This window comes from Choristoneura fumiferana, chromosome Z (assembly GCF_025370935.1).
Source record: "Choristoneura fumiferana chromosome Z, NRCan_CFum_1, whole genome shotgun sequence".
Lineage (NCBI taxonomy): Eukaryota > Metazoa > Arthropoda > Insecta > Lepidoptera > Tortricidae > Choristoneura > Choristoneura fumiferana.
The window spans coordinates 13,999,740-14,019,872 of NC_133472.1; the positions used below are offsets into that span (position 1 = coordinate 13,999,740).

General features: G+C 38.9%; 2 protein-coding genes across 10 annotated transcripts in view; one reads left to right on the forward strand and one right to left on the reverse strand.

Moving 5' to 3' along the window:
* Positions 1-8,851, forward strand: part of LOC141428292 (uncharacterized) — a 74,968-nt gene extending 66,117 nt beyond the window's left edge. For all 8 annotated transcript variants that reach the window (XM_074088217.1, XM_074088236.1, XM_074088208.1 and 5 more), the window contains 2 exons: positions 3,673-3,765; positions 4,824-8,851. In XM_074088217.1, coding sequence (XP_073944318.1) covers positions 4,882-6,003 — 1,122 coding nt within the window. In that variant the 5' untranslated portion in view covers positions 3,673-3,765; positions 4,824-4,881 and the 3' untranslated portion in view covers positions 6,004-8,851. The remainder of the gene's footprint in view (positions 1-3,672; positions 3,766-4,823) is intronic.
* Positions 1-20,133, reverse strand: part of LOC141428284 (uncharacterized) — a 155,422-nt gene that overhangs the window by 107,024 nt on the left and 28,265 nt on the right. For both annotated transcript variants that reach the window (XM_074088187.1, XM_074088198.1), the window contains exons 5-8: positions 14,902-15,035; positions 13,743-13,944; positions 13,288-13,419; positions 12,563-12,798 (exon numbers count right to left, since the gene is read on the reverse strand). In XM_074088187.1, the coding sequence (XP_073944288.1) occupies positions 12,563-12,798; positions 13,288-13,419; positions 13,743-13,944; positions 14,902-15,035 (704 nt within the window). The remainder of the gene's footprint in view (positions 1-12,562; positions 12,799-13,287; positions 13,420-13,742; positions 13,945-14,901; positions 15,036-20,133) is intronic.

The window sequence follows — 20,133 nt, forward strand, 5'->3', positions numbered from 1 at the left end:
TATTCAGTTGAAATTTAATCTATTGAGTGATTCATGCATGTACTATGCGTATTATCGTTGGTCCATAAATAAAAAAAAGGTTTTCATGAGGTGTAACTATTTCCCACACATTTCAATTTTCTCCAGTTTGCCGCAACACAATTTTTTTTTATTGTTCGCAATGTCCCAAATGTGAATCATACATAGAAAAGGTAAATTATACCTACCTACTTACATGGGGTCATACAACGGTTCAGGGTGGCCTATCTTACCGCAAGTGTTTTTTTTTCATGCTAGTCGTATATTTTATTTTCATCATTAACAAAATGAAGGAGTATTGAGTAACAGTAACCTTCTTTCAAATTAAATGTTTGTCCGTTTGTGACCTTTACATGCCCGGGCATTATGAAAAATGAGCAATATGAGATAGCAATTTGATAACAACTATTTAATTAATTAATCATTGCCCGGGCATTATACATAATGTCTATCCCCTATTGGGAAAAGTAATAAAAAAACATGTCTCATTACTAATATTTTTTTACGTAAAATTTAATGAATCTACAAACATCTACCAAAATCTGTAAAGTAAATTATCTTAATGGTAGATTTTAATTCTGGCTTGTTTTGGTCACAGTTGAACTTCGTCGTTGCACCTAACTTTCCGATTGAATGAATCAGACTTCAGCTAGCCAAGAATCAGTTGTAATCAAATTGCCCAACGATCATGTAGCAATATTCATAATGCCCGGACAATGTGATAAATAATGAAGTTTAGATAATAATTATCTCTTTGCCCAGTATAGCTTGTATATACATAATGCCCTTACTAATTACTTGGTCCATAACATATACATGTCGGCGGCCGATCGTAAAATCCGCCAGATCACGAAATTCCTAGGCACATCATGAAATGGCGCCATTTCATGATATGCCTAAAAGCTGGCCAGGCATATCACGATGTGCCTGAGAAACACGGCACGATCGATTAGAGCAATGCATTCGTCGATATTCCTAGCTTTGTACCGGGCACATCGTGATATGTTGAAAAAAAAGAAAAATTTAGAAACGACGAGCGAAGCGAGGAGTGTTTAGTATGAATTGTGACCACTACGCACGAGCCGAGCGAGCGAAACGAGTTTGCCGCGGCAGTGGCCGGCGAAGTGCCAGAACCGATATGGCGGCGTTTCATGATATGCCTCGGAATTTCATGATCTGCCTAAACTAGCCAAATCATGAAATGGCGGCGATTCATGATATGCCTAGGAATTTCATGACCTGCCTAAACGTCACTAGGCAAATAGTTAAACGGTGAGTTTTGAACGATATGGCGGATGTCCCTTAGACAATTTATGAAATGGCGTCATTTCACGATATGCCTAGGAATTTCGTGATCTGGCGGATTTTACGATGGGCCGCCGACATACATATTTGCATTCGACTGTGCGATATCCTTTGCTGCAGCAGCACAGCCACACCCTTTGTTAAGCATTTCTCCTTGAGAACCGAGAAGAGAATGACCTTTAAAGTTAGCGATTATAATACTTATTGAATGGCGCAACGTGGTTTATTAGACGTAACACCGCGAAATGCCGAGGCCCGTTCCGGCCAGTGCTCGCTAAAGGCACAATGAGGACTGTCGACGTGGTATTTACTCAGGAACAATAAAGACTCGCTGAAGAATTCTACTAATATTATAAATTCTAAAGTTTGTGTACTTGTGTGTGTGTGTGTGTGTGTGTGTGTGCGTTTACACGTTGTAAACTCACACGCGTTTGGTTTTTTTTTCACGCCAAAACGGCTAGCTAGACTATTTGGATGAGACTTGATTCGAAGCTAGCAGGGTACGGGTATACCAAATATCTTTCTCGGTTTTCCCTCCGTATTGGGATGTACATGCAAAAATCTCGAAATCTCAATCGTTAAGTCTAGAGACCTCAAATTTTGCACGGGTTCTCTCCTCACGACACGTAAATTAAGACCACGATGTAATTCTTGGGAATTTCCAAGGAAATTAAGTACGTAATTATCAGGAATTTCAATTTTACTGCTTATACCTATTTGTTAAGGCCAGCTAAGCCACAGGTAAAGGTAACACGTTAGTATTGATAATGCCACGAGAGTTGAAGTGAATGATTACACACACAGCTACAACATGTCGAACTTATTTTAGCTGCGTCTGTCATTCACTCTCGTGGCACTACCCGTACCCCCATTTGTACTAGATTAGATAGAGTACGATAGAGTGCATAGCAGTAGAAAACGAGTGAGAAACGAACTGTTAAGACACATACGAATTGCTATGCTACTAAACTCGTCAATAGTATGTTCAAACATTATGCTTACGGCTAAACATTTGACAATTACGAAGGAACCGGGTAAATATGTGCGAGTAGGTACCATTAATGTAAAGAAGGTAACCACAAGGAGAGTTAGAACGTAGAACACCACAGTTCTACGAGTAAATAATACTTATTGTATGTATGTATGTATGTAAACTCTTTATTGCACATAAAAATAAAAATCCAAATACACAGAGAGGAGAACAAAGGCGAGCTTATCCCTAAAAAGGGATCTCTTCCAGCTAACCAAGTTAGGAAAAAACATTTGGTTATATAGAGGAGGAGGTTAAACATTTGGTTATATTGTATCGTGTATGTATACATTCAGGCTTGACAAAGTTATTTTATGTGAAAGCTATCGTGTGGAATAAAAAACCAGTAGGTAAAGCGTCAACTACAGGTATCGTTTTAAGATTATACAATTGAAATTATGCATTAAATCAGGCACCATTAAATAATTCCGTACTAATATGAGACAAATATTCATTATTTAATTTTGATCGACTCGATCATGATTTCTTTCGGTTTTTTTTATACCTACCTAACGCTTTAGCAAATGGAATTGTGGAGGGGGACACTAATTCCTTAACATTCAAACACATTAAAGCGTAATATTTTGCATTCCCGAAATTGAAATGGTGTAAAATACTTATAATGTTTTTAAAAGGCCGATCCGACGTTACCGCACACTATAATTAGGCTTAGATGAGAAATAAAAATGTATTACCACTTTACATATAAAGGAGACCATCATCCCAGCCTATATACGTCCCACTGCTGGGCACAGGCCTCCTCTCAGAACAAGTGGGCTTGGGCCATAGTTCCCACGCGGGCCCAGTGCGGATTGGGAACTTCACAAGCACCATTGAATTGCTTCGCAGGTTTATGCAGGTTTCCTCACGATGTTTTCCTTCACCGCAAAGCTCGTGGTAAATTTGAAATGTAATTCCGCACATGAATTTCGAAAAACACAGAGGTGCGAGCCGGGGTTTGAACCCACGACCCTCTGTTTGAGGAATAAAGGAGATATCTACAAAAAAAAAACATTTTGGCATGCATAGTAGGTATAGTCATGCAAAATTACAGCATTCTAGCTCTACAAGTCTCTAATCTAAGCCGCAGATATTATGGTATGACTGTTCGCTTTCATGAGACAAGTGATAAGCTGACATATTTTAATGTTGAAATACTTTCCGACTGCATGATATTTGTTCAATTATTTGTTCATGTATTGTTTGTTGTTGTCGTTTCGGAATCAATTCGGTAAGATGTCACAGAGCATTTTAGGTTATTACCAATACATAATATTATGCCAAAACGGGACTTGTACCTATCGGTGGTTTTGTTCCAGGCCCCGAACAGGCGTGCTAGGTGCCCTGCAGAGGGTTGCTCGGCCTGTCCTGTGACTAACGCGGATACTAACCCAAGGCACGGGTGGCGGATTGTAAGTGTTAACTACTACTGTACTACTTTAATTGTTTTTATTGAAGCTTCCCTTATGAACATTCGCTGTGCAATTTAAGGAAAACATCAGTTCTAAAATATAATCATATTTTTTTTTATCTAACCTGTTCTAAAATCGCATCAGAATTTGCATCTGAAAGTCGCTTAAAAACGCTTTTATTCATTTAAGAACAGGAAAACCTCTTTCGAACAGCACGGCGCAACGGGGTATCGGGAACTTCCCTCTCCGAGTAAACAACTTCGTTTTCATCTATTCGTAATTGGACTTGTTTTGTTCAGATATCAAGAGACTGTAAATAATGAGACATGGCAGGTAGGCTCGATACGTTTAACGAATTATGAGAAACCGCTGATCTATGAATAATCAATTGCTCAATTGCGTACCTATCTAAAACCCAGCATTTATTTAAAGGTATCTTTCACATGACTGCCTATATACACTTACAAGTAGAATGTTATTTTATGGTGTTGGCTCAGTTGAAAAGCTGATCAAAATAGATTAGTGAATAGGTAGAGAGAAGTAGTATAGCCAAAGTTTGTGCTCCACAAAGGTGTGTGCGCTGAAACGTGCGAAGGTCGGGCGCCGGGCGCCGGCGACAGCTCTGAGCCAAGAGGGATTACACTCTGTTATGAATAAAATTGAATTTGCATACGTTCGCCGCTGAACTGTCGCTAAGTGCGAGCAGGCCGGGGCTGCTGCTGTCGGATGGCAGAGATAATAACGCGATTGTTTGTGCATTGTTCTAGATTTGATCAGAAACTAATGAAGCAAAACTGATTGCATTTATAGTTAGGGTCGTTCTCATAATTGACTCTCACTTACAAAAAATACATACACTCATTATCATTACTAAAATAGGCACTGAAAACGTTAATTTGCGTACAAACTAAGTACCTACTTGGTTACTTTGTTTTAAATATATTGATTCTTGCGTTAGTTTGTGAAGATCTAAGATTTTAGATCACAGCAAATGTAGATACACCTAACTCGTAATCAGGCAGAAAGGATAGACCATGATAGTGATTTTGATGTTTCAGAGGCGTGGGGCGCGGCGCGTGGCGGCGGCGCGGGCGCGGCGGGCGGCAGGATGACGCCATGACGCTGCCGCCGCCCGCGCGCCCCGCGCTCCGCGGCAACCCCGCCCACCCCTCAGCGCATCGCGCCATGCGCTACTACCGCATCTGGATATACGCGTGCAACGGCGCACTGCTCTTGGGCTCGCTCGCCTTCTGTGCTGCGGCAGGCCGCGCTTTAGCCGATTACCGTCGCGGTCTGGTCCCGGGTCTAGGTGCAGCGCAACCTGGTTTTCTCTATGGGTACGCGGCGCTGCCAGTTCAGGCGGGCCTTTTGCAGATGCTCGGATGTATCGCTGCACTTCGACTTTCCGAGCGACTACTTAACGCCTACTGGTTCGCCCTCCTGGCTCTGCTCGTTGGCGATGCCGCCATAGGGGTTTATTGGGCGTTCCGGTTCGAACGAGTGTGCCGAGAACTACGTCCGCAATTAAAACTACGCCTCCTCAGGGACTACGAATCTGATATGGAATTCACCGAAGCCTGGGACCGCCTCCAAAGGGAGCAACGCTGTTGCGGAGTGACCGGGCCGGCCGACTTTGCGTCGTTCAACCGCACGTCACTGCCCGCGAGCTGTTGCCGCGCGCCTGCGCACTCGCCGGCCGCCTCGCCCGCGCTCTTCTCCGCCACGGCCACCACGTCGCTGGCCACCTTCACTCCGGCGCACTGCGTACCGCACACGGCTCCTTGCGCGGACCGATTACAAAATTGGACTAAAAGAACAGCGGATGCATTGTTCGTTCTAGGTTACTGCGTGATCGCGTTCTTGAAATTATGCTTTCTAGGTATTCTGCGATACGAAATAAAAGAGATGATTCAAAAAATTAGAATATTACGAAGCGAACTCGGAGCCGGCGAACTGATGGACGGGAGCCCGCTCCACGGCGGGCCATTGTCGCAGACCGTGATCGTGAACGCCGTGAACGCCAACGGAGGCGTGCGCGCGCACGGTGGCAGTCCCGAGCGCGCGGGCGAGCGCGACGCGCTGCTGGGGCGCGTGTCGGACCCGTGCTCGCGGCGCGGCACGCACGAAGAGCCGCTGCCGCCGAAGACCATCAACGGGAACAACAACTGCGAGATGCGCGAGCTGGCTCGCGGCGAGTACCGGCCCCTGGCGGCCGACAGCGCGGCGACCCGGATCTGACTAAGATGTTACCTGGAGCGGCTGTTTGGGCGGCGCTGGCGCTCGTTCCCGGCGGAGGGCTGCGAGGCGGAGCTGCTGCCCGCGCGCCGCGCCGCCGCGCGCGTGCGTCTCGACACGCGCCGCCACACCCGCTCCGAATTCGAGCTGTGATCGCGCGCGCGCAAAAGACGACATTCTGCATCAGCAAACGCGTCCGCTCTCTACGCGGGAATCCACTTTTAATCGCTCAGCTGTCAATTTATTGCGAGTGCCGAAATTTTTTCTGTGTGACTTTTATGCATGTAATAGTGGTAGATAAAATCCAGACTCATCAGTGAATGTTTCCTTAATGAAGGGCGTTGTGAACTAAGAAATATAGACGAGAGTGGAACTATAGTAGGTAGTTACTTGTATATCAGTGAAGTCGAATGCACGAGCAAAGCTTGTGTTTAGTTCCTATGCTTGGCAGTTAGTTTTGTTAAAGTTAAAAATTAAGTGAATCGGGTTAAGTTATTTTTTTTGTGCAAGACCGTATATAGTACCAATAATTACTTTCGAAATCGGATCGCAACAGACGGTGACAGCAAAGCTTTAGGCCGCGACTGGACCCCAATAGACAGCGGGGTGCGTCGTGCTGCTGCGAGCGTTTTCTTTTTTCATTGCGTGTGCTGGCACACATTTAATGTGCTGTGAGCGTTTCGGCCGCGCAATGGACACAGATAACTCTCGCGATGGCGCGAGGACCGCAGCCCGCTGGCGTCCGATTCACAGTCAGTAACTGACATCACGCATCAATCAATAAATGGCACCAATCACCAGGCTATAAAATATTAACCATTCTTATCAAGGTTCAAATGTGTTTAGCATAAGATATATTTTGAATATTTGTATCTGAATTATGTAAGATTTTGTCAGGTTACTTTCCTATTCCTACGTACCTAAATATTAGTTCAGTAAATAATGTAAAGTTATAAAATATTTACGTAGATTCAACACTTTGATATTTCTACTTTAAACTCCTGACACTACGTGCCGATATCTAGGTAGGTACATACATAGATTCATCAGACAAAAATTCAAGGAAATACCGTCGATCAAACTAATGCGGAACAAAGTTGCAATTTTCTACAACATAGACAATAATGTTTTTAAATAGAGTCCTTAGTCAAGATCAACATACATTAATAAATTATGTTCGATGCACGAGTGGCCGTAGGTACTATACAGTCCGCGCTGTGTAGACTAGACAGCCGAGGCAGGCGGCGGGCGCATGCTTCACTTAGTGCGATTGACTCGTCCTCCTCTTGCGACCCTAGTCAAGTCCAACATGTAGTGTAGAACGCCCCGCCGCGCTCCGACGCGTTCGCGCTCTCGGGCGCGGTGGGATGTTGCCATGCATGGAGTTTTTCAATATGTTATAGTATATTGTGCGTTGTTACTCAAATTAGAAGTAATAATCAGAGCTTACTGACCCCGAGCAGAAGAGAGCGGGCCCCTTGTCGCGCCGCGCGCCCCGCGCCGTGTGGCGCCGCGCACCCCCTGTCTATTTATGTAAATAAATTACAATAATTTGTACGTGCGTAGAATGCGAATAATTGTGCATGGACAGATTGACAAAATAGTACTGATATGAGCTTAAAATACGTAGTGCCTACGATTATGCTTGTTAACAATTTTAAAACAACATAAACATCTTTTTTGGCAGATAAATTAAAACGTTTCGTACGATATTTATCATGTACCTACATACACGTTTTTGAAGGGCTACATCCCCACGTACATAAATATACCTATATTTCTAAAATATATTGCTTTCAAAATGGATTGGTACAATGTCATGCGAAACGAGAATACGAGTACGTTAAATTTAAAGGCTGTGTCAGAAATTAAATATTTAACAAGTTGTGGTTAAAAATCTTTTCCATATATGAAATTAGGTGTTACATTTGGAGAGCGAGCGAGCTGCGCGGGCGCCTCGCGCCCTAGTTGCAGCCATACTATCGTTCGAAAACCATATTTGTATCTACTTATTATGAAATACTAGATTATATATTATATTGTACCTAAAACAATTACGATATTACGTATTATGTTTGCTTAGAGTATAGTATTTTGTGAATTTGAGCAGAAACATAGTTTTTTAACATTGGTCTCACATGAATGTACCAAACAATCTAATAAAAAAATGTATATTCGGAAAGTTGAATAATTTGTAGCTAGGATCCAATCTAAATCCTACATTTCTTCCAAAAAAACGGTAAAATAATATGTGCCTTGGCTTATAGAATCGTACTTATACTTAATTGACGTTATGTTCGTTGTAGCAAAACTGTTTAATTGTAAAAAAAGGACATACAAATCGTCTCTCGAGTGCTGCCTAAGACTTCTGCTCACCCACACCGACTCTACACTACTGACTCAGTATCTGTCACTTTATTTTACTTAAGATTGCCTACTGCATACCTGATTTTTAGTGCTACACCAACTTTACGATAAACCTTTGATAAACTTGTACTATAAGTTCTAATGTTAGTTAGCTATGTGCTTTTTTACGGACTTACTTTTCTGTAGTTAATTTTAGTTTGCCCTCCATTAGTTAATATTCCCGATGTGATTGAGAACCCCTATCATTGTAAGGAATTAGGCAATTTTATTTCATACCCAGTGAAAATTAAAGTTTTGTATCCGCAAAAATATATTTAGGATCAAACTTAGTATGTGGTTCAAACCATTTCGGGTAACTTTGCTTACTTATTTATATTTCGATTTCAACGGTAGGGTTGTTCAAACTTTCCGAAGGTACGCGCTAGGCGACTGAGAGCTAATAATACTGTCATAATAAATGCATTAAATAAAGAGTTTGTTAAATTTTCTTGTTTTATTTATACATAATTATTTCCCCAACTCAGTATACTTATAATTAATTGCAGAGACTGAAGTCTGAATACGTCAAAAAGGATTATATTTCACTGGGCTGTACCGCAACTTAATAAAATTTACACAAACAAAAAAGTGAGCGCATTAATAGCAAGACAGACGAAATTCGGTCTTATAATACCTATTGTTATTTTTGGACCTTTCGATTTTTATATAAATATAATTTCCCCATAAAATCTGTTGATTTTTTTGTAGATATTTTATACATCATCACTACTTTGAAAAAATCTCGTATCTAAAATCAATATGTCAACAAAATTGAACCTTGACATTATGCTCGTAAAGTTCACTCAGAAAAATTTTCTATTTTGAGGTACGAGTTTTTTTTTTAAGTGGTGATGATTTTTAAATTTATCGACGTTGAAATTGATTGAGTCACATCACTACGCAGAAAATAAGTAGTGACAACCTACGAAATTTTGAACCGTCTTTTATATGCGTATAATCTTTCTTTAACATATCAGGCTATCAGCAGCCTTCATAAATCAAAGTGAACCAAGTATATTGATTTCAGTTCCTATTTTAGTGTGGCTTCTATGGCGTCATTCTTCTGAGGAACTGACGTTATCATGGGTTTGCGCTAGTGTCGCCCCCTGCGCAGAGCTTTGCCTAATATGCCCTATTATTTATTGTCGTTTAATTTTGTTGTATATTAATTCAATAATTAACTTGAAGTTCTAAGGTGTTATATATCTTAAAGGTGTTATATATCTTATATATAAATTTAACAATTTACTTTATAGCTTATTACATTGTCTTTTCACAATAGCTAGTTTTTTTTGTAAAGATGATATCCTGATGAGCTTAAAACAGCATTTGGGATGCGCCAAAAATTTCCAAAAAAAATTATTTTTGGAAAGAATAGGATATTTTAAGATACCATTTTCATTGATTTGGAATTTGGATGAGTATTTAATTTTTTATGTTTTTTTTACGAAATACGCTGGATGACGTCACAGTGAGACAGCCACGTTCCATTTCCTAGAAAAATTCAGGTCGTACATAACATAATCTGTGGCATTACAATTTGACAATAATTCAAGCACGGCTTAGGGTCCTAAATGAACCATGACAAATAGTTTTTCTCAAAAATGTCCGTAAAAGATGACATTATTCTTTACATATCAGAAGGTGAAGTGCATAGTTTATGGTAACCGAAAAATTAAAAAGTTAAAAAGGTTGCAGGCGCGCTAGCTCGACAATAATGAATGAGGGCTATCGTTTTTTGTCTCACTAGATGACGCGTGAGGTTTTTAAGTATGGCTTTCAAAGTCTGGTTTTACGGGTGTGAAAACAAAGTTTAGATTAAAATCATATTTAATACACCTTAAAATCGTACCATAAAAATATCGAGCATGCCACAGTGTTGCATAGTCCCCGTTTTGTTCGGGAAAAAGGGAGGACAAAGGTTTCCGAAAGACAAAACTGTCTCAAAACACAGACATTCATTGCCCCGGAACGCATATTTGCCATAATTAATTTCAGATATTGCACAATATTCACAAAATTATTCTAATTATAAATAAACCCGCGTAGCTCACCCACAAAAATTATGAGATTTGACATTTCGGAGACCTCACGCTACACTAGCGCCTCTAGTGGGGAATTTATACGCGATAGCCCTCATTAGCGCGCCTGCAATCAGTCACATTTTTTTTTAAAGTTAAAAAGGCCATGGAAATGTTGGCACAAGTCGTATACAGCCAAGTCTAATGGCCGGTATCAGGTATTTTGTTGGAACTCCGGACTGTTTCTATTTGGTCTGAAATAGCTTGTGGTTTTTTCGGTGGAAAAATACACCTGCAGTTTATTTTTAATGAAAAAAGGCGGGAAAGCATAAGAAAAATATTAGAAAATAAATAAATTTTATAATATATTTTGAGAAAAAGTTTATTCTATTTCAGAATTATTCACCATTTTTGAGAAAAGCTTTATATTAGTCTCGGCTGGAATAGCAATTGCTGGCTTCGTATTGCGTGGCTCGTCCGTTTAATACTCATACTCAGCCAGCAATTGCCTACTTCCAGGCCACGACAATAATCAACTATTATTTATTTGTCTTCTTTTAGCTTCGATTATTCCTATGTTTGTTTAATGGTGTGATAGTAAATAGATATTTTTTATTAAAATCTGATATTTATATTATTTTGTATTTACTTGTAACGTTGTAATTGAATAGTTTAATTTGTAAAAATACATTGGGAATACTCCTATACATTTCGGACTTTACGATAAATGACAACTGTTTAAAGCCGGGTGCGCATCATGTGATTAAAGTTCTATCTTTGTCACTCTTTGCTATTATAAGCAGGACAGCAACATTTCAAACTGTCAATTTGCTTAAGTGTGTAGACCTGCTTTATAACTGCCTTTACGACGGGACACTGCAGGGGTCGAATGAGGGTCATTACTTAAATTTGGTTTATTTAATTCAGTTTATCACATTTTTGGAATCTGATTTCTGAAAACGCTTCACAAAGCGTATTTCTCCAAATGGTTTTCGATTTATTATATGTTATCAAAAATTGGGACATCCCAATTGTGGCATTGAAGTTGGAAACGAATGAAGATTATCAAAAAACGCTGTTCAAAATAATTTAGGCACCGTTAAATACATAAAGCTAAAACTCACAGATTACTTAAAAAATACTTTAAAAAAGTGCTGCTTCAGAATTAGCATTCATTGCAAAGTAACACCAGATCACGCATGGCCAGATTTTATCGTGTACACACTTAACTAAATCACACGCTTCGTAATAACATCCATCGCTACGATTTTATGGACAAAATGATAGAAAATATGCATGGACACATGAGCGGTGACAAAAGAGGTATCTACTTTTTGTGATAGAGTTGTGACAGAATTATAGGAAATAAGAAAGAGGTTTTAAAAATAAGATACACTGATTAAGTACTTGGCTTTCTTAGTGCTTATTATTAGCTTAGGGTTACACTTTTTAAACGATACCTAATACGGTATTTGACAACTCCTGATTTTGCCATATCTTAATATAATTATGAAAATATAGATAATCAGATAGTGTTTAGCGAAGAGAAAATTTAAATCGGTTGAAAATTGGATTTATACTGATTTTTTGAAAACTCTATATACCTGTCTCTTTCTCAAACGCTTTTCTCTATGCAGCAAGTATGGCGGTACTGACGTGTGACGTCACATGCCAGTGTGTCTTTCTCTGTGTAATCTTGAATTTCAAACCTATAACTTTGTTATTTGTAAAGGTAGCTTAAAAATTGTTTTTCTATTCGATAACAGGCACTGTGTAGTTTTAATTTATAAAACATATACAAAATAGTCAAATACCGTATTCAGTTTCGTCGCAACGTGCCAGTTCATACCAAGTTCTAAGGTTTTATTATGTATGTAGTAATGTTATGGTTCACATAAGAAAGCAAAAATAGCTAATCAGATAAAAGAAAATTTGCGATGGCTAACAGTAAAACTATAACATTTCTTTTAAGATCGGTATTTATTTTACCTAAGTATACTTATGGTTAAATTATAGTTACGAGTACAATGCATATTGAAATACGTACACATCAAAATGAATGGATCGTCTAAGTTTTGGGAATTGTTATTTGACGAGTAGATAAGCATAGTTTGTCTCTTTTACTTGTCACTCACCTTAATTTGTTGTTCCGTGACCCTATACGTTCTGTCTACGTTGGAGCCCCCGATGATGAGCACGGGCTCGTAGGGGCGAGAGGCGCTGGAAGTATGGAGCCCCCGCGACGTCGTATCGCGACCCCTTGAGAATCCAATATTAAAACTGTTCGTTAAATGGTCGGCATTCTTGAGTTTGTTAAATTCGACGGCAATATCGGCGCCGACTTGAGCGTTGTTCTTTATGAGGGCGATGTCTGTAAGTCGTTAAGGAAAGAGGTTGGGCGATTAGCTTTCTGCTATTATTTAAGTGTTCAGTGTTCTGAACGAGTACTAGCGGCGTTTAATTTGGCATGTAATGATGCTTCAAATAGTTACCGAGATCAAGCTGTGTACGTTCCTTTGCCTTTATTTGATAATCGTAATCATATAATCATAGTAATCCTAATATTTTTTTAAAATTAAGTCGTACGACCCCTTAAAGCAGTCTTTACATTGTCATAAAGTTGTCGCGACGTGGTGTTGCATACGTAAATAAATTATCGTGCAACGTGCTGATGAAAGGGCACTAATCTGATTTGATCGCTATCTCCACTTTGGACCTACAATTAGAAAACCGTTACATAAGGTGTACTGAACGTGTACACTATTAATCCATTATGTCACTTACTGAACCTGCGATCATGTTACTAACGTTTATACCAACGCGCGTGGTATTGCTTGGTTTTTCGCAATCAAAAGGATACTGGCAGCAAGGGAGGCGCCCCCTGTCGCTTCGGCGACAGCAGCCAATATGAACGGTGTCACGCTTTTGCCATGGATTCCTTTGTTTTTTGCGTCTTGTAAAGCAGTGGAAATTGCTTTTTCAATCACTGACTCTGTAGAAAAAATATTAAGTACAAATATATACTCAGCGGCACAAAATTTGGCCCAGCCTTCATACAAAATTAACGATTCTGCATACATTTGAGGGCCAGATTTTTTTCAGCTCAGTATAGTTCATAAAATTATATGAACAATCACTCATTTAATACAATTATTGATTGACATTTCAGGTGCCGGCACAATCCGACTGTTCCCTATGGAAATTCAGTAAGACATTTTTACGAGGCACTTAACAATTTCTTTCATTTTTCAACTATTCGCTAGTTTGTCTCCTCTGCAAATTCTGCATTTACAATTACAAGTTGTTGTGTCTTACCATCCATAGCGTATTCGCCGGGTATTGGAACAGCGACAACTGTGCCTGAAGCAAGGTGCAGTGCACGCGCAGCGGCCAGTAACTTGGCTGCGTGCGCGGCGGTTGGCACACGGTGAGGCGCACGGTGCCCCGACCGCGCCGTGTAGAACGCTGGGAAATCGCCCGACGCGCCAAAAGCGCACACGCATACCCCCTGAGTTTCCTGAGAATCGATTTTTAAAATCAAATTCACAAAATATTTTAAAGTTTCGTGATTCTCACTAATACTCGTAACTTTATATATACCTACTGGCGGCAAAAAATCTGGCCCTCAATATGCAGTAATAGGTAATTATGTATGTACTCGTAGAGTGGGCCAAATTTTGTGCCGCTGAGTATATTTTGACTTCTCACGACATGGAATATTTTTGAACAAAATGCTGTGTGTCCGGCATGAAGAGTAAGACAGCCGATGAATTAACTGAGACATGAGGTATTTTATCTTAATCCTCCAGGCATATGCAATCCCTTGATGTTTCAAGTGTTCACGGGTGGTGATACTTTACATGAGTCAACAGGTATCTTCACTTGCTTGTTTGTTAATTTTTTTAAGCTTTTATTCAGTTTCAGCTTGTCCGGTTTCTATGTGTCCGTCTGTTATCAACTCCTGCGAGTTAATTTGTTTTGAAACATGATATACAAATGCAGTTTGGGTACTTAATAGTCCAAGTAAAACCAGCAAAAAATATTATATTTATTTTTTTATACAAAATCATTTTCATAAAACAAACAGATTTAACGTCCACTTGCAGGCTTTTAATCTGGGTTAAAGTGGTCTTAACCCTTTGACCGCCACGGCCGGCAAAACGCGATAGCTGAAAATCGTGCCATAGGCGCTATGTTGGCATTACGTGGCGCCTATGGAGCGATTTTCCGAAATTTCTTTTTTTGGCATCTGTGGCCGACTGTGGCGTTCAAAAGGTTAAGCCCTGTCAGATGCATACAAGAATTACTGTCAGTTTAAACCTTAAATCGAGATTTAAAAAAAACAAGACGTCCTTAGACATGTTTTCGACTTTTGCCCTAGCTGTGCCTATTGGTTTTTTTTGTGGTCTCGTTTCTATGCAACAAATTTTTTAAATTGTTAAAAAATATTGGGGACAGGAAGGAAATATCAGACCAGGTATTCCAATGTCTTCCCGATGTCTAGGATGGATTTGACGCCGCTGCAGACGACCATTGTGCTGCTGCGGCCCAGCTCCGTGAGGTCTGCAGACACGTCCAGGGTCTGTTCGCCTTCGCGGTGCACGCCGCCTGGGAAGCCGATTGGATCCAATTCAAACACAATACAAATTCAACTGTAAGTATGATGTACGGCCGAAGACTTTGATTCATGAGTCAGCCACTGGAACCATTTCACAGTAAATGTCACATTCGTCAATTAACAAGGAAAATTGTGTATTTTATGAAATGTTGATAAAATACACAATTCCTTATACTTCAAATGCGCATGAAATTCTGTCTGCTTGTCGTGATAAAATTTGGCAAACAGAGAATACATGCATCTACAACAGGTTGATATAATAATTATAAGGACTTTAGAATTACCTAGTTACATCAATGCTCATTAAGCTACAATGCTTCCAATAAATAGTATTACTGAATTCAGGTTGACATTATAATATGTATGTAAGTACCAAGTATGTGTCAAAAATATAAGTAGTACGTAGATAGTTAGTTCTTCTTAATTTACGCAAAGTTTTTTGATGCGGTTATCGTTATTATGCTAAATACATATTTTTCACAGTGGATTTCTAGATATTAACAATAAAATTTAATTAATTTGTTAAGTATGTAAGGGAAACATTTTTTTTGCAATTAATTGCCGGAAAATAAATTCACATGACTTACGTTCGGAATTACACACGTAAAAAGCCGGGGCGGGTAGCTAGTGTTTAATAAGGTTTAAGCCAAGTAGCAGTTTTCATAGCGCCCGGCAGTTAGCTGAGATTGCATTGTTCGGCGAACGAAATTCTTCCTGCATGCAATAAAAGTTTTAACGAGGCAATATAAAACATAATCCGGTTGATCTCGGCGGTAGAAATCACTAATAATTCCAATTAAAATCTAGTAGCAATAGATAGTTACTACTGCAACTTCAGCAATAAGAATATTTACGAGTAATACCTAGGCAATAAGTTTTTACTCGTAGTATGTAACTTATAGGGCGTCGATCAAGTAATTGTTATGTTTAAAAATAGCCTGAATGGCTTCGAGAAAAGTATGGTACGGCCGTGCATTTGTTTTTGTTTTGCTCGATGTAACGATTCCTCCCTAAAACATTTTAAACTTTAGCTAAAACCTACACCGAAGCCTACAAACCGAATTTATTTATTAAGTATTACCTTATTATGGGTCCTCAGCCTTCAGATTACCTAAACCTAATTCAAGTCGTTTTAGGTACCTTGTTTGAGTCATAAAATTGGCCAAGTGATCGCTAGCGGTCTAGAATAAGGAACCTACGTTGTGTCCAAGAAAATAACCCTTTGTTACGTTTAGTATAATGGAAGAAGTGCTCAATTATTATATAGTCTATCTAGATAATGAAGAGAAGATAAATGAAGAACAAATGAAAGATGTAGTTAGTTGTTTAATTAAAGTCATCTGTCAATAGTCTATGGTATGTTGGTGTGGAAAAGGTATTTTAATCCGCAGCTGAGTTCACAGGCCCACTCCCCGCCTCTGAAAGTGGCTTTCGTCACCGTACTGGGCATAGCCATCTCTGCGTTAGCCCTGAAGGAGCAGACGACCTTTTCCTTGTTAAGCAATAAGAACATATCATTATGTTACAAGAGAGGACATTCAAAGGGAAGTCAGTTATAGCCTGAGGCTGTTCCTGGATCAAACCCGTGATCACAATACTCCTGTAGTAACAAACCCAACTTCAGCAGTATGTAGAGATAACTTATAGTGGTTTATCATATTAATGTAATTTTACTAACAATAGATTGATAAGTTTTTTGTATGATTTTTACTAGCCTTAATCAAATAGATTTACATTGTAAGTTTATAAAATATAAATATTTGGTAAAGCCCGTACCATTAAAATAGTTGATATTAATAGCCACTACAGTACCAAACAATCCAAGATCCATTGCCAGGAACGACCACAGTCTTCAAAGGAGATTCAACTTTCAGCAAATAAAATATTATTCCATTGTGAGTTGTTGAATTATTTTGTCTCACCTGTTTAAAGCTACTAGCGTTTGTACACAGGACATTGAATTAAAAGCGAAACGCCGAAACCCTTCATTCATCGGACGTCAAAAGTCTGTAATTTATCGTCAGTATCTATGTATGTATGTATGTAAACTCTTTATTGTACAAAATAAGTAGGTAAACAAACACAGATGACAAACAATGAAATATATGTACAAAGGCGAACTTATCCCTTTAAGGGATCTCTACCAGTCAACCTTTGAGTGGATGAGAGGAGCATTCAGTCAGGGACAGACAAAAAGTGAGTTTAAAAATTAAAATAGATAGTGGAAGCTACAATATATTGCTTTAAATAATATAATACACAAATCTATAAAAGAATCCTAACATAAAAATACTTTAACCTACTATGTAAGTATGTCGCCAAGAGCCAAGGTTCTGAATGTAGCAGGCAAGCTTAAAAACAGCCTTAGGCAAATAGGTAAGCAGCTGTATAGTTAATGGGAAGAACAACACAATTGATACACACAAATAAATATCAAATCAGAAACATAGAAAAACCACTTCCACCTTACCCAAGTAGAGGTAAAAACACAAAACACCAAACCTACCATATATGGGAAGAAAAGCACAATTGACACACACAAATAAATATTAAATCAGATAGATAGAAAAACCACTTCCACCTTACCCAAGTAGAAGTAAAATACAGAACACCAAACCTACCATATCCTAATCCTACTTTGAAACTATCCAACTATTCTACTTCGAAACCAGCAATCTAGGAACCCGGGTTCCACATTTAAATTACTCGCGGGGTCTCTCTCAATGCGAGAGCCTAATCTAAAAGTTACCCCTACGTCGAGTGGGTGGCTCTGTCTGTAACCTAAACCTATCGCCCGTGTGCTCACCAGCACCTGTCACTGGGGATTGGGAAAGACAGATACCGATGTGAATAAACAAATAAATAGATACTCGTAAGGAGGACAAGATCTTGGTTGATTTAGGACACCAGTATGGCATCTCAAACCCTCCAAAACCCAGGGAGAAAATTGGGCCTGTGTCTTGCAGTTTTTCACGGGTACGTATTATAATGTATAAATTTAAAATACATATCGGTTGAAATACCGAAAATTATAAAATATAATGCATCAAAATATATAAAGTTATTTGACATAAGTTCTAAGCGCATAAGCTTGAAATGCATACCTAGTGGTCAAAATATATAATAGTTACAATGCATAATGGTTCTTAGTCATATGGCACAAAATGCATATTTTGATAATGTATAAGTTCAAAATACATAAAATTACAAAAAAATAGTTTAATGAAATATCAATCAATATCTATACAGTATGTTTTCTATAATGGTTGAAATACATAATAGACACTAAAATTTCACAAAGACAAATGCATATAATACAATTCTGGCTCTCGCCGGCCGCTGCCGCGGCACGCTCGCTTCGCTCGCTCAGCTCGTGCTTAATTTGGTTATATTTGAACCTACACGCTCCACCTCGCTACGCTCGTCATCGCACCTAAAGTTTCTATTCAATTAATGATCAGACTTTAGTTTAAAATGCAAGTTCTTGTTAGACAACACAGCCTCCGATCGGTCGGTATCTTATAGGTTAGGTTAAGTTAGAGTTTCGTCCAAAGCACCTTAACTACGCTAAATAGGAACCCCGCGAAGCGGAGCTCCGTCGACATTGTTATCATTGTAGTCCTTAATTTTTCAGAATTTAACATGTAAATATGATGACATGATGATGAACATGAACATGGGCATTATATATCGTATGTATTTCGACCAATATAAAAAACGGTCTTTATGAATTTAGATTATTATTTATTTTAAGCATAATATTTTCCAATTTTCGGTATTTCAGCTGTATGTATTTCACCCGATATGTATTTTAATTTTATACATTTATAATACGACACATGAGCATTACAGGCTTATACTTAGAGAGTAGGTACGCAAAATGGTTTCCTCTTACATTGTCGATATTCCTAACTCTAAATCTATGATGAAAATGAAATTAAAAGTCAATGTGACCATTTTTCCGCAATTTTTATTGAACAGGATAATAATCTCAAATGTGGTAAAGCGATTTCTTGCCCGAGTTTATCCATAAAGGTGAAAGAAGTAACTTCAATAACAAACAGAGAGGAAACTTTTCCAGTCAAAAGTTTTCACACGATATTTTTGCTTCTTTACCAAGTGTCAGAATAGATGGAAATGAAAAATGCTGATAATACTGAACGAAATCCGTAGATATTAGAGATGCGCCGAGTACAACTTTTACCGAGTAACCGAGTACCGAGTATACTCGGTTCAACGTTTCTCAAACCGAGTACTCGGCCGAGTAACTCGGTTCAGTTTTGGGCGAGAAAACAGCTTTAGACAGGTGCGCGGCTCTACAAACCACCGCGAGCAAACGTCGCGGGAATCCCCACCTTCTCCCCCGCAAATTATTTAGTTGTTGTTTTAAAGAAAATCGCATTCGGTCCGCGCATTAATTGCTTAAATATAAATTACAATTCATAATTCTCATTTTTGTGTTTTTAATTAATAAATACCTACCTCTTAATAACATTTTTAAACCAGCCACTTTTATTTTAATACATATGATGATTCCTCTTAAATAATAATTTTATTTAGACCGAGTATACTCGTCAATGGAACCGAGTTATTCGGCCGAGTACGAGTATCAAAAAAACTGCCGAATACACCGAGTACCGAGTAGTAAACGAGCCCATCTCTAGTAGATATCCATGCCTAAGGCCGCTTGTAGACGTCCGTTGTTTTCACCGGACAACGGACTGTTTCTTTTGCAGGACTTGCGGTGTTGTATGGCTTACAATGAATGTGTATACATGGGTTTACTGTTGGAATGCATAAAATGAATTTCGCATAATATTGTTACCCTTTTTTTGCCGAAAAGTCGATATACCTACCTAATCATCTTTTGGCATATTTTTTTACGCATAGTTTAGTTTAGTTTAGTATAAAAAAAGCATAAACATTGAAAGCGTAATCGTTACCTAGACGAACATCAAACAGCATAAATACAAAAAGACTAATAACTAATTCGCATCGTTACAAAAAACATAAGTGTTTACTCTACGGACACGCCTGAAATAGGGTTCCGTAGCCATTACGAAAATTTTTCTAAGGATTTAATGAATT